A 24,733-nucleotide genomic window follows, 5' to 3' on the forward strand; every position below is an offset into this window, starting at 1 on the left:
CTTCCTACAGGGTTTATGTAACCGCTCCTGTGAGTGATGGAGAAGAAAGATGGATAGAGATAGGTAGAAGGAAAGAGTCTCTCTCATTGGTGTACAGAATCCCAAAATACAATACAGTAACCATTACATGACTACAGCTGTGCAACATATATACATAAATATACATAATACTGACATCTAGTGGGAAAACTTATACATGACTTCATCACCACTTTACTTTTGAGGTACCAGGCTTTTGCAAGGGTTGTTCAAAGTGGAAACACCTGTGGTGGGAATCACACTAATAGGGGGGACACTTTGTGATCACCACCGCTCTATGTCACCTCTTGTACTACAGTCATTGTACTTTCACATCACAGTCTCCGCACTGATGAACACTGATCCTTTATTCCTGTGTAAAGATGCCCCAGTATCTGATTTATCTCTCCGGCCTCCGGCACAGATTACATGTAGCTTTTGCTGTCGCTCAAGGATGTTTTAATATCATTTACTGACCATCAACATCCATTAAAGTATTACCGGGACCTCAATCCTTAAGAATAATGATGGCCGTGCCTATAAGAGGAGCACGGACTGAAAATAACCGATAAAATACTATTAGTCAGAGATTTGGCAAAGGGACGATTACATGTGAGCAGAACAGCAGTTTCCACAATAATCATGTAGGCTGTGAACAGATTTTGTAAAGCATAATAGACTGGGCTACGGCCTAATGAGAGCGTTCATTAACCTCAATACCATAGGATGTGGGATACCGAAGAGAGGATGCGTGTACCACCACGGAGAGAGAGGCAGAGTGGGTGTGACGGAAATACATATGAAAATGGAGAAACCTTTTGTACCTGGTTCTATGACTTCTAAGATCTCTCAGACTACAGGATGCTTAGCTATACAGGTAGTCGTAGATCATAGGTTGTCATTGTGTGTATGAAGGGTTAAAGTGAGTATCCCCATTTTAACGCACTGTCATATGTCCAAAGTTTAGAGCTTATTTTTCTAATACAAAACCTCAATGAGCTAAATGATAGATTTTTTTCCACCTCCAGTCACCACTAGAGGGAGCTTAAGGGAGTTTTCTGGCAATGAAATCTATTTTCAACAAACTTATAATCATATATCGATACATTATGTTGTTACTACTTTTCTGGGTTGTTTTATGTTTTCCTTCTACTTCTGATACAAACTTTCTGCCTTTGTTGTCTTTAAAGCTCCACTACCAGTATAGTGAACATTTTGTAGAGGACATCTTGTTCCTGCTTCACACTCTAGCGGAGAATTCAGCCTTCTCTATCTCCTTTCCACTATATGGCCACATTTAGGCCACTATAACTAGAGTTTGATGAATTCCTAGCTAGAGTGTACGACACAAGCAGGAAGTTTGCTGCAGAATGTAAACTAGACAGGAAGTTGGGCAATGATGACAATAGAGCTTACAATATGCATCAATTAGCATAAAATAAATAAGCAATGCAGTAAAATAACAATTTTCTACATATGATCAGTTAATAGACAAGGTTTCATTGTCAGACAAACCCTTTGGCCCATTATACAGTATGATACAACTATGCAGTAAGTTCCTAAGCTAGTGATTGCTTTGAGCAGATTGCATTTTGGACCTACAGTATTTAGTTTAGGGGGGGACATTCAGTTTTGCACATTGCAACAAACTTGATCAATTTTGGATAATAATTCTCTATGGATTATATGACAAAGCTGTGGAAATAAGGGTTTTATAGATGTGCCCATCATTAACTTTCCTCTGGGCATTACATATCCCAAGATAAGTTGAACAAAGTTTTTGCCTTTAAAAAATATTTATATTTAGAATTTCATCACACTCTGTCAAGGGTTGTTTATGCTATAGGTGTTTTGGTCACCCAGTTGTCATATGAATTGCAGCCTGTTGAGGTTTTTGCTGCTATACTGATATGGTATTGAATTTGTATCAGTAGAAAGGTTTGGGTCAGTGTATCTGTACATGGTGGCCATTCACACATAAAACATGGGCAGCCTCAAGAACTTTTATCCGGCTTACAGCTACCTCCCGATCCCCTTTTACATATGAATGCTGGTGTTGGCTAAGCAGGCGTGTTCTAAACTGAAAGAGGAGGGGTAAGCTGCTTCCAGACTCCTCTTGCATTGGTCTATCACTCCGGAAAGTAAAAGATAAGGTAGCTGAAATCCCACATTCCTGATCCTTCTCTCCCCAATCATGCGTTAGCCTCATTCAAGAGTCTCAAAATACGGGACTAGCCAGATATCCCTTCAGGGAAGGACCTAACAAAGGGATGGCTCTTGGAAGGAAACCACCATATTAGGTGGTCCTTTCAGTCAATATCCAGCCAAGAGTCTATGGACATGACAAGGGAAAACCAGAAACAGGTATCCATCCACACACAGCTGTTTCAGGCTGTTGCCCCTCATCAGTGTGGAGTAGGAATCTGGCTAGTTGGGAGCAATGCCTAGTGAAGTAGTTTATTGCTCTGGGAAGTAAAAGATCAGGCAGTTGAAATCCCACATTCCCGATCCTTCTTTCCCCAATCATCATATGTTGGAGAGATTTCGGAGGCTACTAGATAATTGCCACCTCCCACCGGGGATCTTTATAGAGTGTCTCCTTGTTGTTGAGGGACCGTTCACTCTATGATGTACATATACCCTAATAAGGCATATGGACTTTGGATGTCTTCTCAAAGCCTCATTTTAGCTTCTGTTCTCTCATACAAAGGAAATCCGATAGACTTTGCAGTAGGTTTTGATAAAAGGTGATTTAATGTGTCAATTTACAATCTGAGAACTTTTTCGTAAAACTTTCTTCTCAGTAAATGAACACGCTGCAAGCCAATTCCACCAAACCCATAATTAATGTCATATTGATAAGATCAAAGAAATCCGATGCGTGCTAAGACTTCAGAACAGCAAGTCTTCCAGGCTATGGCTTAAAAGCGTAAGAGATGCTACATAACCTTAAAAGAAATGCTAATAAAAGAGCGGATCCACTTTGTGCTGAAATGCACACTGAATAACCTGCACCGCCGAGAAGTTCATGTCAGGCAGAGAGAACGCTCCACTCAAAAACTAAAGTGATTTACCACAGTCTTATTAGTAGTACAAGTCAATATATGAAACTTTGGAATGAGTCGGGGGGAAAGTGGCATCTTCCCTCCCTTGCTCTTCCCTCCTGCAGACTCTCGGTAAATGTTCAGAAACCTAATATAGTCTTAGATGTCCTCATAGGACCACCATCCACGTACACCCCAGATGTACAGCACCCTTCCCTGACTGCAGGGGGCAGCAGTGTGGAGCTTTACATTACGTTACATTAGGGTCTTGCCTGATTTTTGTTAACCTCTGCAAGTCTTCACTGGCCAGTCTATTGTAGACATTCATCTGGTTGAAGGTTGGGCTTTGGTCTTCAGAAATACAGCCATAGAGTCCATTAGGCATTGAAATTGCTCCCCTGTAATATTGGCCCATGTAGACAGGATCGCTTCTCGCAGGTTTTACTTAATATTATATAGAGATCCTGACATGTTGTGAGCAGCCGGCTCTACCTCATCCCAGAGATCTGTTTAGGATTATGATCTGGGGAGTTTGAAGCTTGGAGGAGCAAGTGAAATGCTATGATATGTACCTGGAAATAATCCAGGATTATATAACCCTTGTGGACAGTGCATTGTCCTGCTCATAGTCTACTTTTCCTCCTTCAGTGGAAACAACTGCCTTGAGGACATAAACTTAGCCACAATAATTAGATAAATCTTGCTGCCCATGTGTCCTTTCACAGTTTTTATTGAAGCCAAGGTACACCAAGAAAACATTCCCCCCACCATTATGCCCCCTTCACCACCCAGAACTGTTCAACCCTAAAAAGAAGGGACCATCTGTTTTTGCTTCTTCTGCCAAATTTTGACCCTCTCATCAGTATGGTGCCACAGAGATCTGGATGCATCTGACCAGGCCACGTTTCTCCCCAGAGATCTAGATTCTTCAGACCAGGCCATGTGTCTCCCCAGAGATCTACACTAGATTCATCTGGATCCCTCTAAGCAGGCCATGTTTCTCCACAGAGATCTGGATCCATCTAACCAGACCAGGCTTCTCCACAGAGATCTGGATCCATCTGACCAGGCTATGTTTCTCTACAGAGATCTGAACCCATGTGACCGGCCACGTTTCTCCACAGAGATCTGGGTCCAATTACTGGGCCATGTTTCTCCACAAAGATCTAGATCCCTGTAGCCAGGCTATGTTTCTCCACATAGATCTGGAGGCCATGTTTCTTCACACAGATTAGGTACCATCGGGCCATGTTTCTCCACAGATTGTGATCCATCTGCCCACTCATGTTTCTCCATAGAGATCTGAACCCATGTGACCGGGCCCTGTCTCTCTACAGAGATCGGGGTCCATCTGACCAGGCCATGATTCTCCACTGCTCAGCAACACAATTTTTGCTTTTTTTCCCGTTTCTCTTAGACACAATGGCCATGGAGTTGGTTGTCTGCTCTTACAGCCCATCAATACTAGGGAATATTGAGTCCTGCATTCAGACACATTAGTTAGACATCAGCATTGTATTCAGCTGCAGTTTCCTTGACGTTTCACAGCAGGTTTATCAGAACAATTTTTTTTCTCTCCTTTCATCGGTGAATCATTTCCATCCACAGGATCCCCTTTTACTGGAAGTTTTCGATCAATCTATTCTAATCATCATACAGGAAAGCTTCAAAAATAAAAGACCAGGTGTCTCTAAAAAAGAGAGTCCATTCAGTGTACAGTATATTAGTCATGTTCAGTAACATAAGTAAAAACAAAAATAGTTGACTTCCCATCAACCATCATTTCTAAAATAAGGGTTCCCCAGTGGGACCCCCATCTCCCAGTGGTCCTGTCACGTCTGGTGGACACTCATTGGTAGTGATCTTCAGCAGAAGACAAATATTAGTATAATGTGGATCTTCACCCATGATCAGTCAGCTGGTCTCAGGGTGATCTGCATTCGGTCCATACAAGACGGCCCCTTTAACTCTTCCCATGCCAGGCTGTGTATCTGTTGTGTATGTGTGTTTATCTTATCTTCAGTGACTAATTGTATTAAATTATAATCATCGCAGGAAAACATAATAAACCATCTCGGCTCCAATTAAACCCAATCATGGATAATGCCTGACAGCTGCTACAGACAGAGAACACCTGTTTACCGCCAGGATATTGGGATGTGTGGGCCCTTGAATGCCAGTAATGGGTTTAATCTTAGTGACCCAGAATTGTTCTAACCTAATTTTCGCATGAAATCCTATGGGGGGTGAATGCGAAGAGGGAAAGAGGAAAATTAAATATTTCATTATCATTTTTGATCAAACTCTGAAAATGTAGATAATACAAAATGTTCATCTGTTTGATCCCTGATGGTCAGGAGGACTCTTCTCCAGAATCCAACCAGGACCAATTACTAGTGATTATTAAAACAGAGAACCCCATTGCTGTCTGCAGATGGGAAGAGCAGGATGGATCCACTGTTGAGCCTGTGCAGAGACTGTAGAGAGACATGTGAATCATCATCATCCTGGTGGTCTCTCTCCCATCCCTGCACCGGAGCTGTCATTATCTGTATTGTGTGGACGGCCAGTAGACCTGGATAGACGACTCTCACCAGCCCCCCTCCGACAGACCATGTTCCGACCCTGCTGCCCATGTAGCTGTGTAGCCGACCCACTGTCCAGACCTTAGCTGTCTCTCTCTCTCTCTCTTTTGCAGTGTGTGTGTGTGTTTGTTCCCAGACCCTCCTCCTCCTATCTCTTTCCCCTCCATATAGTTTTATGACTTGGAATCTGATAAGTTGACAAGTTGTAAGTGGTAAAATAAATAATCAGTTTTTAAGCTGGTTTTCAGAGTAGTTGGGGGGAATGCTTGATAACTGGAGAAGGCATTTTTGTCTGATAAGATATATTACAAAACATCTTATATTCCCTGTATTGTAAAGTTTGTTGTTTAAACAATAGTGCAGATTTAACTTCGAAAGGTTTATCAGCTATTTGGTGCTCATTGGAGTTTATTGCTATTGACTGTTGCATCACTGTACTATTAGTTGGTGTGTATTGTTGCACCACCTTGCTGATGCTATGACAGGTGGTTGCGACAGCTCAGCCAAAGATGTAAGTGTTGTGAAGCCATTGCTAGTCCAGCACACAGGTGTGATGTTGGTACCTGCTTTATGTTATGGCTGGCTGTACTCAAAATGGTTGGTGACCTGCCGGGTTGTAGTGGGTCCCTTGGTTTTTTTTTCATGGTAGTCCTGAGTGGCAATTGACCCACCTGGACTATCAGTACTGCCACCTACAGAGAGGGAAAAAGTAACCCAATGTGTGCGGCAAGTGTGTATAGGTGCAGGTGCGGCGGAAAGGATGACTGAGTCCCTGTGATATTGAAAATATAACAGCTTTGCTGTACAGTCTCTCAGTAGTACAAAACACTTTTGCAGCAAATAGGTAAATCTTTACACAGACTTTAGTGCTTCAACTCGTTTGTTCTGAGGAGATGCTTGAAGAAGCAGAGTAGAGTTAGTTGTAGCAGTGCTTGAAGAGTTGAAAGTAGAGAAGAGCAGAGTAGAAGAGAGTTTGTCAAGAGAGTCCGAACCCAATGTAGTATGCTCTGCCAGAACTTGATAGAATACTTGAAAGTGAGAAGTTTACTTGTACCCTTGTATAGACTATAATCTGACCACCTTCTGCCTTCTAGTGTCGAGGGACTCGTCCTAATAAGGTGATACAAACCTCAGCCTTGGTCATATGGGTGAAGCTAAGCATCTGAGCCTTCCCGGTTACCTGCACTGCGAGATAGGATACATAGACCCTCTGGTAGCTTTGTCCTATCCAGGCTAGTTCTTCTTGTGTATCAGGATACTGCCCTACACCTTTTAGACTGGTTCAGGGTGTGGGCTAGGATGATCCCCGACTCTTCTCCCTCTGTAGTGTTTAGCACTGCATAGTATATATATAGTAGGAATACTGAAAGAGCGGAGTGTCTCTAGTTGCATCTACATACACACGTCTTAGACTCAACTCACTAAACACACTGTCTGAACTGACTTTTCCCGGACAAGGGTCCTGGCAGAGCCAGGCCCTGGCTTGGCTACCGCAGGGATCTCTGCTCTGTGTGTCCTTCTCTAATGAGAATCTGGGTAACAACTGACGCTACACCTCCTCCCACCAAGTAACTTCCCCAAGGGGCTAAGTAAGGTCACCTGTGAGTGGTGGAAAGGAATGTGTGCAAGAGAAAGAAGAGTGATAGGCTAGAAAAAAGAGCATCTCCTATAGGTCAGCAAAAGCGCACATTAAACAGTAAAATACTGACATCCAGTGGCGAAACTGTAAAATACCTTAATCACCACTTAACCTGGAGTTAGGAGCTTTTGCGACAGGTGTACAAAAGAAAGAACACCCGTGGTGGGACACCGCAGCTGTAGTGTAAGGTACTACAATGCTATCCTGTTCACTTTAATGGGGAAATGCTACAGTATCTTGCACCACCGCTACTAATACTAAAGAGGAGCAGCAGTATGTGCTTCCACAAGCGCCATAGCCCCTTGAAACAGCTAAACAGTTGGAACCCCTCTGATCTAATATTAATGGCAATCAATTATACAAAGATGAATCACTACTTTAATATTGATGGCCAACTTTTGGAAAAAAACATCAAAATTTGATCTGTGACGGTCTTACTCCAGGCACCTAGTGAATGGATCTGGGTTTCAGGCCAGTCATACTCATAACCATATTTACAATGCAACACCTGCACAAACTATTTATTGCATGGTGGGTGATCATTTTGTCGATACATATGTACAATGCTCCGATGGGGGTGACAGCAAATGGGACATAAAAGTTGCTAGGGGTCCAATCTCCAAAGACCAGAGCTAATCCTGTTAATCTGACCAAGGTGCATGGTTCCCTATAGGAGCAAGCTCCATTACATTATTGACCCAGGTTTCCATGTTATGGCTGCCGAATACGGACATAACCATGTCCACAGGTGGCTAATGGCTGCCATATACAGATGTTTTTTTTCTGAATATGTAGGACCAGGGCCGGCTCCATGTTTTTGCGGGCCCTTGGGTGACAGAGCCTTAGCGGACACACATTACTGACACACACACTTAATGACATACACATTAATAACTGACTGACACACACACTACTTACTGACTGACACTCACACACATTACTTACTGACTTACTCACACACATTACTGACTGACACACACACACATTACTGACTGACACACACACTACTGACAGACACACACTTAATGGCATACACATTACTGACTGACTGACTGAAAAACGCTACTGATTGAAACACACACGCAAATTACTGACACACACACACACACATACTGACCAACCCACACACACACATTACTGACTGATACACAAGCATACACATTACTGACTGTCACACACACATACACACAACACTTACAGCTCAGTCTTCCTTCTCTTCCTCTCTGTCCGGCTGCTCTCCACACTGTGGTATTAAGGTCCTGTGGGTCATATGATCAGGTTTTTCATCTCCCTCTCTCTGTACAGGACACTCACAGGTCCTGCTCTTTCTCTGTCTTCTAATGTTCAGCGCTCACCCTGCTCTACAATGAGTAGGCTGAACATTAGAACATTGGGCCCCTCTCCCTGTCTGGGCATCTGGAGGCACTGGGCCCCGGCACTTGCCCCGGTAATCCCTGTGCTCACACCGGCCCTGCATAGAACCTTACCCTTAGATATAGAAGCGATCTGCACCTATAAAAGGAAAACAATGGATGAATTTCACCTTTAAATAAACCTGAAATCTATTCCGTAAATGGCGGCGATGATAGTTTTCTGGTTGGAGGGAGCAATGCGGGATATTACAGAAATGTTCAGCAGATAAGAACATCAGTCAGATTTTTTTCTTTTGTATGAAATTGGGAAGGTGAAGATTTATCATGTTATTTCTCTCCGCAGTGATGGCTGGGCAGACAGGTACGATGTGACAGACGGTTATCAGCGAGAGGCTGCCGGAGGAATCACCATCAAGCTGCAGTCTCCTGATGTGAAATGGTTTGACGATTATTACCTGCAGCTACGGCCAGAGAACAATCTCCGCAATCCCTGGTTCCAGGAGTTTTGGCAAAACAAGTTCAAGTGCAAATTGAAAGGATATTCGCAGGACAACCAAATCTACAACAAGACCTGCAGCTGTGAGTGAATAGATCTGTCCTTCCATAAACGTGTCATTACATAACGTGGTGGCATCCGCAGAGGAAGGAGAGTGCAATGCTAAGGTTATGTGTGTGAAAGCAGAATCCGTAATGAGAACAGAGCATAGGACGCGGGGATGAAGCTTTAAAGGGGTTATCCAGCGCTACAAAAACATGGCCACTTTCCCCCTACTGTTGTCTCCAGATTTGGATGTGGTTTTGAAACACAGTTCCATTGAAGTAAATGAAGCTTAATTGCAAACCGCACCTGAACTGGAGACAACAGTAGGGGGGAAAGTGGCCATGTTTTTGTAGCGCTGGATAACCCCTTTAAAGGGCTGGGGGGGGGGTACATCCAGTATTGTATTACACGGCAGTAACGTTGTATATCAAACCATGAAAATTACTTTCAATGGTCATTGCACATTAAAGGGGTACTCCGGCAAAAAAAAAAAATCTCCAGTCTTCCAGTACTTATCAGCTGCTGTATGTCCTGCAGGAAGTGGTGTATTCTTTGCAGTCTGACACAGCACTCTCTGCTGCCACCTCTGTCCATGTCAGGAACTGTCCAGAGCAGTAGCGAATCCTTATAGAAAACCGCTCCTGCTCTGGACAGTTCCTGACATGGACAGAGGTGGCAGCAGAGAGCACTGTGTCAGACTGCAAAAAATATACGACTTCCTGCAGGACATGAAGCAGGTGATAAGTACTGGAAAACTTAAGATTTTTAAACAAAAGTAAATGACAAATCTATACAACTTTCTTACAACAGTTGATTTTAATGAAAAACAAATCACTGGAGTTTCCCTTTATTGCACATAAGAGGGCATTGTCAGAATTCTATTGCCGAATAGGAGCCAGAACAGCATCTGCCGCAGGCGGACGCAAATCTTTACAATCTATTAGAGTTTTATATGCGACAGATCCATCAAGACTATAATAACAGAAGCCATGACGGCAGTAAGAACAAAGCAGCTGACAACAGAGAATAGTAGCTTACACTAATCGCCATAGCAAATATTGAGACAATAGAAGTTCTGGGTTTTTTGTGCTTTTTCCATGAATATGTAAAGATGATTTTTATACATAGAATCTGCCTTAATTTTATATTAGTCACCCTGTAGGATTAGATTTTACTGCCGCCGCAGGAAATAAACTCACTTCATGTCATAAAATTGTCAACTGGCTTCCATCCGTGACGAGAGATATAAGCTCTGCTCTTAAATCTTACACTTGAGAAATCCAGGACTTCATTTTCAGAGCTTTTTTATTACAAAAAAATGGGGGGAAACTTTCTACTCTCCAGATTATAGCGGGAAATCGTAATTGGCCGCTACGGGTTTAATTTCAATACTGAAAATTAGTGTAAGGCAATGTTCACACACAGTATTTCCGTCAGTCTTTTTTTAGCCCTGTCAGTTCCACAATTTTGGTTGAAAAAATACTGATCAAAAGACTGACGGAAATACTGTGTGAGCGTTGCCTAAATGTATATACTGAGGGGTGTAGTTATAGGCTTTATATGTGGTGTGCCCCGGGATGATGTTGTAGCGGTGGGACGACAGGTCACTTGCTAGATGGAAGTGTGACACCACTCCTGTGGTGGATGGCCGAGATACAGCCGGACCTTAAGGTTTTGTCACGTAACGCCAGTGCCTGTGGGCCCACAGGTGTGATGGCACGCCTGCTTTTAAGGTGTAAGGCCGGTTGTACCCTTTACCGGGTCCCTTGGGATAGTGTAGTCATGGATGATATAGTCACAGGTGGCCTGAGCGGTGTAATGACCCTCCCAAATAATAGTAGGACCCGCCACCCACAGAAAGGGGAGAGGTTGCGGTGTATGTGCTGTGTAGGTGGTAGTGAATAATCACAGTCTCCTTACATGATGTTGACTTGTTTTACTTTTGGCAAATGTGCAACAGGTAATACAGATGAGAAATACTCTTGATAAAGTTCCAATAAATACTTGAACATAGAACCACCAGATCTGTGTGATAAGTGCTGAGTAGGATGTAGTAGTGTTGGTAGAGTTGTACTGAGGTAGCGTAGTAGAGAGGAGGGTGCCGTGAGAGTCTCAACCCAAGTAGTAGAAGAAGAATGAGAAAACCTGTGCCTGTGTATTGACTTTCCAATAGCCTTCACACCACCTTATGCCCACTACCATTGGCTGAACCGTACTAATAAGTGACACAGGCCCCAGACCCAGTTACCTGGGATGAGCAGAGTGCTGAGGGTTTCCTGCTGACACTCGCGCTGACAGATGAAGTTCATAGACTTTCTAGTAACTTTGCTCCACCCGGATCAGTTTCTAGCTTTTTGGCTCTTGCAGTGGATACTGTTCTGCACTGTTGTAACTCCTAGTCTACGGCGTAGGTTGAGATGATCTGTAGGCTGGTCCTCTCCTAAGAGGCTTTAGCACTGCATAGTGCTGAGTATATACACTAAGAGAGGAGTTTGTATGAGAGCTCTGTTCTGCATCCTACCCATGCGGGGCACTGACTAAGACTACTCTTACTGTTTCCCGCGTGACTCACTTCCTGTCCAGCGTGGAAGGCGCGCTGTGGTTGGATGGAAAGAGTGTAACAGAAGAGCAGAAAGAGAAGAGGCGATAGGACAGAAGAAAGTAAGGATCCTACTGGGTCGCAGATTCTGGTACACAAACATAATAACCCTTTGAGACACTTCAGCTGTGCAATTTCCACACTTAAACACATAATATAGCGACATCTAGTGGTCATCTTTAAATACTACTTTGACTGCGACAAGACCACAAAAGTACAGACTTTTGCAATGGGTGTGACAACAGCAACACCCCTAGTGGGACACCACATATATATCTGAGGGGTGTAGTTGTACACTGTATATATCTGAGGGGCATAGTTATAGGCTGTATATATATCTGAGGCCAGTAACTACACTGTATATATATCTAAGCCAGTAACTACAGGCCAGTTAGCTTAACATCTGTAGTAGTAAAAATGATGGAAACTCTTCTAAAAAAGAAGATAATGGATCACCTAAGAATCAACAATTTGATGGATCCAAACCAGCATGGCTTTACTGAGAGCCGATCATGTCAGACTAATCTCATTGATTTCTTTGATTATGTCACAAAAGTGTTGGATGAAGGTGGCGCTGTGGATATCGCCTATCTGGACTTCAGCAAAGCCTGATGGAGAAGTTAGAGAAAATTGGACTTAATCACTGGATAGTTCAGTGGATTTGTGGTTGGCTGAAGGATACATATCTGAGGGTTGTTGTTAATGGTGCGTATTCCGAGCAGAGATTAGTTACAAGTGGTGTGCCACAAGGGTCTGTTCTGGGTCTTGTTCTTTTTAATATGTTGGTAAGTGACATAGAAGAAGGTTTGGTAAGTAAGGATAGTGACAAAGGAGAAGGTTTGGTAGGTAAGCATAGTGACATAGGAGAAGGTTTGGTAGGTAAGGATAGTGACATAGGAGAAAGTTTGGTAGGTAAGGATAGTGACATAGGAGAAGATTCGGTAGGTAAGGTTAGTGACATAGGAGAAGGTTTGGTAGGTAAGGTTAGTGACATAGGAGAAGGTTTGGTAGGTAAGGATAGTGATACAGGAGAAGGTTTGGTAGGTAAGGATAGTGACATAGGAGAAGGTTTGGTAGGTAAGGATAGTGACATAGGAGAAGGTTTGGTAGGTAAGGATAGTGACATAGGGGAAGGTTTGGTAGGTAAGGATGGTGACATAGGAGAAGGTTTGGTAGGTAAGGATAGTGACATAGGGGAAGGTTTGGTAGGTAAGGATAGTGACATAGGAGAAGGTTTGGTAGGTAAGGATAGTGACATAGGTTAGTGACATAGGAGAAGGTTTGGTAGGTAAGTATAGTGACATAGGAGAAGGTTTGGTAGGTGAGGATAGTGATATAGGAGAAGGTTTGGTTGGTAAGGATAGTGATATAGGAGAAGGTTTGGTAGGTAAGGATAGTGACATAGGAGAAGATTCGGTAGGTAAGGTTAGTGACATAGGAGAAGGTTTGGTAGGTAAGGTTAGTGACATAGGAGAAGGTTTGGTAGGTAAGGATAGTGATACAGGAGAAGGTTTGGTAGGTAAGGATAGTGACATAGGAGAAGGTTTGGTAGGTAAGGATAGTGACATAGGAGAAGGTTTGGTAGGTAAGGATAGTGACATAGGGGAAGGTTTGGTAGGTAAGGATGGTGACATAGGAGAAGGTTTGGTAGGTAAGGATAGTGACATAGGGGAAGGTTTGGTAGGTAAGGATAGTGACATAGGAGAAGGTTTGGTAGGTAAGGATAGTGACATAGGTTAGTGACATAGGAGAAGGTTTGGTAGGTAAGTATAGTGACATAGGAGAAGGTTTGGTAGGTGAGGATAGTGATATAGGAGAAGGTTTGGTCGGTAAGGATAGTGATATAGGAGAAGGTTTGGTAGGTGAGGATAGTGATATAGGAGAAGGTTTGGTAGGTAAGCATAGTGACATAGGAGAAGGTCTGGTAGGTAAGGATAGTGACATATGAGAAAGTTTGGTAGGTAAGGATAGTGACATAGGAGGAGGTTTGGTAGGTAAGGATAGTGACATAGGAGAAGGTTTGGTAGGTAAGGATAGTGACATAGGAGAAGGTTTGGTAGGTAAGGATAGTGACATAGGAGAAGGTTTGGTAGGTAAGGATAGTGACAGGAGAAGGGTTGGTGGGTAAGGTTTGTCTGTGTCTGATGACACAATAGTGTGCAATAGGGTTGATATTCCTGGAGGTGTTAGTAATATGGAAAATGATTTAGCTTTGCTAGATAAGTGGTCCAAACATCTGAAATTGAAGTTCAATGTTTCCAAGTGTAAGATAATGCACTTGGGGAGGAGGAATCTTCTATGCGAGTATCACATTGGCAGTACTGTGGTGGAAAAGACTTCAGAAGAGAAGGATTTAGGGGTAGTGATTTCTGACAGCCTTAAAATGAGTCACCAGTGCAACCAGGTTGTAGGGAAAGCAAATCGTATGCTGGTATATATATATATATATATATATATATATATATATATATATATATATATATATATAATGGTATGCTGGGCTGTATATGTAATAGTATGCTGGGCTGTATATATATATATATATATATATATATATATATATATATAGTAGAAGCAAGTAGAGGACAGCATCTTCTTCCAATTAAAAAGACTTTATTGTGCCAGTCTACATAACAATGCAACGTTTCAGCTCGTAACCTAGAGCCTTTCTCAAGCATGTTTCCCACCCTGGTTTCTTTAAGATATATATATATATATATATATATATATATATATATATATATATGTATATATCTCTGAGGGGTATAGTTATGGGCTGTATATATATCTGAGGGGTATAGTTATGGGCTGTATATATATAAGGGGTATAGTTATAGGCTGTATATATATATATATATATGAGGGGTATAGTTACAGGTTGTATATATCTGAGGGGTGTAATATATATAAATATATTAACAGTATATAGATATGAGGGGTGTAGTTATAGGCTGTGTATATCTGAGGGGTGTAGTCAAAGGCTAAATAATAATTTACTGTATATAGATGTGAGGGGTGTAGTTATAGGCTGTATGTATCTGAGTGGTGTAGATACAGGATGTATACTGTATATCTGTAGTTAAAGGCTATAAGGGTGTGGTGTGATGGAAAGGTTTGAAAATCACCATCCAACCCCTTTGTTCTGGGAGAAGTAAGCCACAGCCAAAGCTCTCTGAGCATGCTCACTACTCTTTCCCACAGAAGCCAATGTCACCTTTTTTAGGCTAAAAAAAAAATAAATAGAATTTTCACTCTCAGAAATGTCAGGGGTCTTTGAGATTGGACCCCCCCTGACTGTAATGTTATGCTTCATCATTAGTTGGGAGGAGATGTATGCAGAATGTGCATATATCTGTACCCAGGTGACCTATATATTTGTATATGATCTATATTTCAGATTCCAGTCTGACTGTTTCGGGAGACATCTGACTTCATATCGCACCTTTGGTACAAAGGGGTTATTTTAATAATGTCTACTTTGATTTGCGGCTCTCGTCTTGGTTACGTCCAATTATCTCCGTTTCAGGGCTGTCAGGCTTAGTCCTCCAGGGACAGATGAGAGGTTGACAGATTCTTTTTTTTTTAAGAAGTGCCAACCAATTACCTCTGTCAGTCGATAACATGTAGATATAAATGTGTGTGTAGCGTCCTGCAAACCTTTCCAGTCACTAAAGTGTTAAATCAATTAGCGACGGCCGCTGAGGCCGAATTATAGTGCAAGCGTTCTCTCTGCTCCAATTCATGATGAAGCGGTTTTCATTATCAGCTAATTAGATACTTTAAAGGGGTTCTCCAGGATATGAGAAAGCAGAGATACTTTCTTGCAAAAATAGCGCCACCCCTGTCCTCAGGCTGTGTGTGGTATTACAATTCAGCTCCATTCATTTCAATGGGACTAAGCTGCAAAACTCCACACCCAAACTGAGGACAGAAGAGGCGCTGGTTCTGGAAGACAATGTTTTCCTAAGCCTGGATAACCCCTTTAAAGGAAGGTACTGTATACTGGATCATACTGTACTCCATTAAAGTATATAACATATAGGAATATCTCTTAATTCTAAGGGTCCGACATGGGCCGACTACGGCCTGATCATTTTAGTGAACGAGTGCTAGATCAGCGTTCATTTACTGGACCTATTATGGTGCGTTTACACTGACAGATTTATCTGACAGATTTCTGAAGCCAAAGCCAGGAACAGACTATAAACAAAGAACAGGTCATAAAGGAAAGACTGAGATTTCTCCTCTTTCCAAATCCATTCCTGGCTTTGGCTTAAAAAATCTGTCAGATAAATCTGTCCGTGTAAACGCACCATTAGACGCAATAATCGGGCAGTAAGGGCTGCATAGACATCGTTCGCAATGTCCATGCAGCCCTGGCCTAAACACCTGACTCCCGGCCTTCTCTTCTGTGCTCCGCAGCATCTCAGCGGTGACGGTCCCAGCCTGTGATTGGCTGAGCAGCCGGACCAGAAAGCTGCGGAACACAAGAGAGAAGACTGGGATTGGAGAGAGGTAAGGTATCAGGTGTTTGGGCAATCGTCAGCCGTCGGCCACACATCACTACTACACGTAGCAATGCGGGGTCAGCGCCCGACACTTTTAGGTCCAAACCTAAACCAGTGATCTGCTGATGATAGTTGTCATCGGCTGATCGTTGTCTTTATTACACAGAGCGATGATTATACAGGCCAGGCAGTGCTCTATGGGAGAAAAATATGTAAAGTAGTTGCAGAGAACTCCAATAGGTGGCGCTAAAGAGACAGGTTACTCACCTCTGGAGGAGCACTAACTTCCTTTGTGCCGTTCCTCTGTAATTCCTCCTGTATATAAACCAACAACCTGGCTGTACATCTGCCATTACTAATAAGGCCTCCCTACCACACTACCAGTACCACAATGCACTGGGGAATTACTATGTTTGTGCATCATTGATTATATGGACGTCTTTGAAGCTGGAAATTTCATTCTAGTTATTGCAAGGAGTATTCCCATCTTTATTGTTATGGTATATGTCACCATTTTATGATCAGAGGAGTTTAACCTATGGGATGCCTAGTGATCATAAGAACAAAGGAGACAGAGTCCTTCTTGTTCCATGCACAACAGTACTCCCCGACCACCAACTGTGCAGGGAGCCGCAGTACAGCCCACTCACCTAATGAGACTGTGCTGCAGTTCACAGCACAATAGGTGGTTAAAGCAAAGGGAAGATCTGTGGCACTTATCGAGCTCTGCTGTTCCTTCACTCGGTGGGGGTCCTGGTCATTGGCTCATATGGATCAGTTAAGCTTTCTATTACTATAGTGGGAAGGAGAAGTCCGGTGAAAATTTTTATTAAAGTATTGTATTGCTCCCCAAAAATTTTGCAAACTAACAATATACACTTATTACAGGAAATGCTTATAAAGTACTTTTTCCCTGCACTTACTACTACATCAAGGCTTCACTTCCTGGATAACATGGTGATGTCACTTCCTGGATAACATGGTGATGTCACTTCCTGGATAACATGATGGTGTCACTTCCTGGATAACATGATGATGTCACTTCCTGGATAACATGGTGATGTCACGACCCGACTCCCAGAGCTGTGGCTGCTGGAGAGGAGGATGTCAGGGGGACACTGAGGGACACAGGGCACTGGGGGGACACTGAGCATACCCCTGCCATCATCCTCTCCAGCAGCCACAGCCCGCACAGCTCTGGGAGTCAGGTCGTGACATCACTATGTTATCCAGGAAGTGACATCACCATGTTATCCAGGGAGTGACATCACCATGTTATCCAGGAAGTGACATCACCATGTTATCCAGGGAGTGACATCACCATGTTATCCAGGAAGTGACATCACCATGTTATCCAGGAAGTGACATCACCGTGTTATCCAGGAAGTGACATCACCATATTATCCAGGAAGTGAAGCCTTGATGCAGTAGGAAGTGCAGGGAAAAAGCACTTTATAAGCATTTCCCGTAATAAGTGTATATTGGTGATTTGTATAACTTTTTTGGGGGCAATGCAATACTTTAATAAAATATTTTCACCAGTCTTCTCCTTTAAAGAGAGTTATGGACAGTGTTTCATTCAGAATACAACCTTATATTACAGTGGTGTTGGCATTTAGGGTATTTGTGTTGGTTTTATTTCTTTAGGTTTTGCAGTATTATTTATGCATTGTCTGCCATTAATGGAGGAGTCCCACCAGTAGATGATATCCCCTATGAGATAACCTTTTGATCGAGGGGATGCAACTGCTTGCACCCCCCTGACCTCGAAAAGGGTATCATGATGCTCCTGTCACAGTGGAATGCCGGAGCGCATTGTTCTATCCGTTCTTTATGACTGCTGCTAGAAAGCCAAGTACTGTACTTGTCTACCTCATGCCAGAAGAGTGAATGCATGCCCACCATACCATTCTGTCAGGAAACTCAGGTCCACATTCTCAAAATGGGGGCTTCTTAATAGTTGGACCCCCCCATGTTCAGACAGTTATCTCCTCCTGTGGATAGGGAATAGATTTTCTTCAGTTATCCTGTGACGGTATTATTGGAATACTGATATTATATGGCGGTATTTTAGCACTGTTGGATGCTTGGATGCTTATAGAAGGTGACATGGTTGGAAAGTCAACAACAAGCATATACTGTATGGTGGCAAGTGTTGAATTTTTATTAGATATACAGTATGGCATACAAAGATGCCCAAATACTGGTGTAATGACATGGGTGTCTAAATGTGGACAGTGTTAGAGTTTAGGGCAACACAAACCCATAACTATGGCTCTGAGATTAGGCTGGGATATGCCGCTATTTTTCTGTGTGTGTCGTGCACTCATCGAATGTAACACTCAGAATGACATATACTGTGAGGATTTTTAACGATTAATGATAAAAAAAATCGCAAACAGGATTGTTTATCGTTAACCAGAAATCAGTTGAATTGTTCACCATATTACACAGAATGATAGTCGTTAGTTTCGATCGTTTACTCAATCTGATCCCAGCAAAAGGTGGATCCCTGAACAATTAGTGAATAAGGCCAGCGGCTGTTGAATATAGTTAAAGCCAATGTACCAGCAGGTACATCACTTTATGATTTTTACATCAACAGACAGGCGGCGGCCAGTAGCTTAGCTACCATAGGGGCAGGCTAGGCAGCTGCTATGGGGCCTGTGCAGGAGGGGGGCCCGGGGATGCACAGGGAAGATAAGAACCATCCTGTGTCCTTCCACTTAACCCCTTTTGCACTACTGTGTGTAAGTGACCCAAAGCTCTCTTAAATGCTGCAACACAAAAAGGGTTAAAAAGCAGAAGACAAGGAGATCTCTGCTTCACTGCTCTGATAACCCTTGACCTCTGTTCTTAGAGTCTCTCAGAGTTTTGCCTTTGGCCACAAGAGATTTTATTTTTGGCCACATCACTGAAAATATACATCTGCTGCACATCCTGTAAGGGTGGTATTACACGGGCCGAGCAGGGCCCGATAATACCTGTAAACGAGCAGCGATCTGCTAGATCGTTGCTTGTTTACTGGGCCTATTACACGGCTCGATGATCGTTTGACAAGAGCTGCAAGGACATCGTTACCGATGTCCTTGCAGCCCTTGCTAAACTGGCATACATTACCCATCCACGTTCCAGGGCTGCTCCTGCCGGCCGCTTCTCTTGCCGTCCGCTTCTCCCGGGGTCCCGTGCGCGCTCTAGATTTACAGCGGCCTGTCAGCTGGTAGGCCGCTCAGCCAATCACAGGCCGGGACGGCCGCGGTCTGTGATTGGCTGAGCGGCCTATCAGCTGACAAGCCGCTGTGAAGCTAGAGCGCGCGCGGGACCCCGGGAGAAGCGGACGGCAGGAACAGCCCTGGAACGTGGATGGGTAATGTATATTGTTAGTCGCCGGCCACGCACCGCTATTACACGCAGCGGTGCGCGGTCGGCGCCCGACGAAAATAGGGTCTAACCTATATCAACGATCAGCCGATGATCGTTGTCATCGGCTGATCGTTGCATTTATTACACGGAGCTATAATTGGCCGAATCGGGCCAATTCGGCCGATTATCGTTCCGTGTAATAGTACCCTAAGTGTGAACACACCCTAAGGCTATGTTCACACTACGTAAAACATAGGCCGTAGTTTTCACCGCAAAACTACGGCCGTTGTTTTGAGGATGGTACGATATAGCAATTCGTACGAACTACGGTCGTACGATGCACACTGCGTATAAGACAACGGCGGTAGTTCGTACGGACCCGTGAAAAATGAACAGGTCATTTATTTGCGGTCGGTAATGTTACAACTACGTCCGTGGATTTCAATGCGGCCGCACACGTAAAATTTATTTCGGCCAAATTAAACTTGATTTTAATGTAAAAAATTTACCGAGTGGTTTATTCGGCTAGTCGCAGTATTTCAATTACATGACATGTTTCATCCCGTTTTTAAACATGCTAGGAATCAAAATTAAACAAAATAAAATCAAAATAACGGCAGTTATTTTACGTAGTGTGAACATAGCCTAAAGCTGGTGGCAGATAACACGGGATCCAGTCTTATCGCTATGTTCCCACTATGTAATAAAGATGAAAACACGGCCATCTATTGGTAATGACAGCCACAAATAATCCTTATGATCATTCTTTACGGCCATCATTAACAAAACACGGCTGCAAAATCCCATAGTAGGAACATGGTCTAAGAGCCCCATACACTTTATACTTTTGTCGTTGTATGGGGGTCTCCCAACCGACCACTGACGTGAATGATGTTCATGGAGATAGGGGTCGGGTGTGATGGAAAAACACTGGCCAGACCCTTTGTTTTAGGAGAGAAAAGCCGCAGCTAGAGCTCTCTGGCTGTGGCTTAACCCTCCCCATAGAGAACACAGGATCGTTTGACATTAGTTATTGAAGGGTGTATGACCACCTTTAAAGAATAGGGGACAGATTAGCTCCCCCTTTCTGCACAGTGACTACAGCACAGTACAGAGCATGCCCACTACTCTTTCCCATAGAAGTCAATGTCACCTTTTTCAGGTTAGAGCATGTATTTAAGGTGACACATTTTGTTCAGTAGATACAGTCAGCACTATGTATGCTAATAAACCTCGATAAGACTTTTTGGATGTTTTACTCAGCCATGATAATATTTTTTCTTTTAAATAAATGAAAGCAGCAATGAAAACCCAACAGCAGCGACGGCCGCTTATATATCTGCCAGGATGATTATCTCCACTTAGAATAAAGAAACTTATTGAACACGGAGGAGCAGCCAAGAATTCTGGTCACTAATGAAAGTACCTGCGGTTTATCCACACTCTGACTTATTGCTCCTCAATCTCTAAGATACACAACAAAGGAGATGATGCATGGATTGTGCAGGGAATATACCACCCAGGAGTAGCTGCAGCAAAGAAGACAAGGAGGGTTTGGCCTTGAATACCGTCCGTACAGAAGGAAACTCATCTGATTGTCAATGAACAGTTTATATATGGAATCAGGATTCCCCTATTTGTCAGAACTCTGGGAAAGAAGAGGGCAGTAACCAATCACTGTCTGTGTGCTGCGCCATCTCATCATGCCTCCACAGATGGCTGACTACTGATATACGGCTACATATTCTGCTGGTCACTGTGTACATACATTACATTACTTATCCTGAGTTTCACCCTGTATTATACTCCAGAGCTGCACTCACTATTCTGCTGGTGGGGTCACTGTGTACATACATTACATTACTTATCCTGAGTTTCACCCTGTATTTCTTTTATTAAAATTTTAAACATAACAACTAAATAGAGAAATAACGCACCATATCTCAACAGAACAAAACAATAAATAGAAAAATGAAACCATAACATAAAGCACCGGTCCATCCCCACACTCATTCTCCCACACAGACAACCCATATACCCATATACCTATATACAATATAAACTATTTAGCTAAACATATTAATAATCTATATACACTACTATATACAAACCTATATATACTACTATATACTATACACTTATAAACACACCTATATACACTACTATATACAATACACCACTATATACTATACACCTATAAACACACCTATATACACTACTATATACAATACACCACTATATACTATACACACCTATATACACTACTATATACTATACACCTATATAAATAACTAAATGTGAACCCCCTGGCCCAGTTGCATTGTGCACAACCTAATACCACAGACATAATTCTACTCAACCCAACACCAACTAAACAAGACATCATTACACAAATAAACTAAAACTAAACAAGACACGATACAAAATAATAACCTACAACTAAACAATACATATAGTATTTTTTTTTTATTTATTTATTTTTTGGCCCTGAGCTGGTCCCGCATCCCATGCCCCCAGTACATGATGACGGACGTCCATGAACCAGCCCAGGATTTTATATATATATATATATATATAAAAGTCCCCACAAAGTCCCACAGAAGCCTCCTCCCCCCTTTTACCCACCACCCAACCTATCACTAAACCCGAACCCCAGGTGCAAACAAAACATATATAATATATACAGTATATACAATTTATACAAACATATAAACACACAAATACGCAAACTTTTTAAAAAATATATATAACTTACTAAACCCAACAATAATGAGACTTCTCAGCCCCACACACGCCCAAAAGCCCAAGTTCAGTACCTGCAAGCCCTATACTCCAGTATCTCTACAGCACAAAACAAAAAACTAAGGTGCCAGCATCAGCCCACCACCAGGAGAGGAGACGCAGGCTAAGGAACCTTATAGGCAAAGCCCCTCCAAAGACAAGAGGCCCTACCAGCCCCCAGCCTCTCGTACTCCAGAGAGCGCACCTTCACCAGGTCACCGAGTGTGCCCCTAACCACCTCATCCACAGGGAGGATTTTACGCTGCGTCGACACTAAACACCGTGCACTCCACGTGTGGTACCTGACCACTATGCTGACTAGGAATAAAGTGCTCCGGTCCCAGCCACCAAGGTTTCTGAATGCTCCATAGGCCCATTCCATAGGAGAGGCGGGCCAACCTGGGCCACCCGATGGAAGCGCCCACCCTGTTGTAAACCTCTGTATTAAAGGGACAATGAAGCAGAAAATGATCCATGCTTTCCAGCATGCCTCCACACTCCTCCCGGGGACATCCCCGATCCTCAGAGCTCCTGCACTTCAGATTGTCCCTCACATACAGTTTCCCATGGAAGCAGCGCCAAGCCAAGTCCCAAAACTTCAAGGGGATCCTGATGGAATTCAATAGGCCCAAACCAACCTCCAGATCCCGACTTGGGCAATCCTTGAGCGCCAGCGGTTTTTGGAAATGGGACGACAGGACCCTAGTGTCAAGGAATTTCCTCGACAGAGTCCTAATCTCCCACATCCCCAAACCCCACCGACGAATCACCTTCAGAACCAGGGTAGCATAAGCCGGAAGATGCCCGTGTGGTGTGCGGAGATCCTTCACTTGCCCTCCTGTCTCCCATTCCTGGAAGAAAGGCCGAAACCATCCCCTATAGGAGAATACCCACGGAGGAGCCCTCTCTTTCCAGAGGTTTGCAATGTTGGTCTTAAGAAAGGTATTCACCAGGAACACCATGGGGTTGACCATACACAACCCCCCTTGTCTCCCTCTTGACTAGGTTCAGTCTATTCCCCCATAACAACTGGAAGAACACACTGTAGACCCGAGTCCAGAGAGGTTCTGGCAAAATGCAAACACTGCCCAGATATATCAGCAAAGGGAGCAGGAATGTTTTGATCAGGTTAACCCTTTCCCCGAGGGTCAAAGACCAACCCTTCCACTGATCCACCCTCTGAGCGGCGATCTTAAGCCTGCTGTCCCAGTTTTGTTTGGGGTAATCCCCTTGGCCAAATTCGATGCCGAGAACTTTTGCAAACTCCTGGGGCTCTGGAAGGGTGTCCGGGAGATCAAATCCAGGATCTCCACCTCCCAGCCAGAGACTCTCACACTTATCCTGGTTGATCTTGAACCCAGATGCCTCTGAGTAGCGCTCCACCTCTGACATCACACACTGCACCTCCTCTTGCGAGGAGACGAATATGGTGACATCATCAGCGTACGCTACCACCCTCAGAGTGGAATCCAATTTTTGCACCGCAGGGTCCATTCTCACCCCTGTCAACGGTCCACAATGAATCCTCCTAAGGAAAGGATCAATTGCAAACACGTACAACAGTGGGCTCAAAGGGCAACCCTGACGGACACCAGACCCAACCTCAAAAGAGCGGCCAATCCAACCATTCACACGTGGGAAACTCTCTGCCCCTGCATACAAGGTCTTAAGCCAATCAACAAACCCCCCCGGCAGGCCATATCTCAGAAGGACAGACCAGAGGTACTCATGGTTAACCCGATCAAACGCTTTTGCCTGATCCAAGGACAGCAAATACCCCTTCCAGTGACCTGCCCTACCCTGCTCCACAGCATCCCGGACACCGAGCACAGCACTAAAGGTACTGCGGCCTGGAACAGAGCAATGCTGGGCCCCCGAAAGGAGCTGGGGTGCAAACTCCACCAGCCGATTAAACAGCACTTTTGCCAGAATCTTTCTGTCCACATTGAGAAGTGCTATGGGACGCCAATTCTCAATGCGGGATGGGTCTTTACCCTTTGACAAGATGATCAAGGCTGACCTCCTCATTGACCTCGGCAGAGTGCCCGAGGAGAGACACTCATTAAATACCTCAGTCAAGAGGGGAACCAAAGTGTCCTTAAAGGTCTTATAGAACTCAGATGTTAAGCCATCTGGACCGGGTGACTTCTTGAGGGCAAGACCATCAATAGCCACCCTGACTTCCTCTTCTTGGATCATCTCTGTCAAAACGTCAAGAGAGGGGTCTACCCCTGGTTCAGGGACGGTTTCAGTCAAGAAAGCTGAGGCCTTATCCCGATCTA

General features: G+C 43.6%; 1 protein-coding gene across 3 annotated transcripts in view; it reads left to right on the top strand.

Annotated features, from left to right (window-relative positions):
- GRM5 (glutamate metabotropic receptor 5) overlaps positions 1-24,733 on the top strand; it is a 213,890-nt gene that overhangs the window by 145,651 nt on the left and 43,506 nt on the right. For all 3 annotated transcript variants that reach the window (XM_069969665.1, XM_069969667.1, XM_069969666.1), the window contains exon 3: positions 9,003-9,238. In XM_069969665.1, the coding sequence (XP_069825766.1) occupies positions 9,003-9,238 (236 nt within the window). The remainder of the gene's footprint in view (positions 1-9,002; positions 9,239-24,733) is intronic.

The sequence above is a fragment of the Dendropsophus ebraccatus genome, chromosome 5, assembly GCF_027789765.1.
Source record: "Dendropsophus ebraccatus isolate aDenEbr1 chromosome 5, aDenEbr1.pat, whole genome shotgun sequence".
Lineage (NCBI taxonomy): Eukaryota > Metazoa > Chordata > Amphibia > Anura > Hylidae > Dendropsophus > Dendropsophus ebraccatus.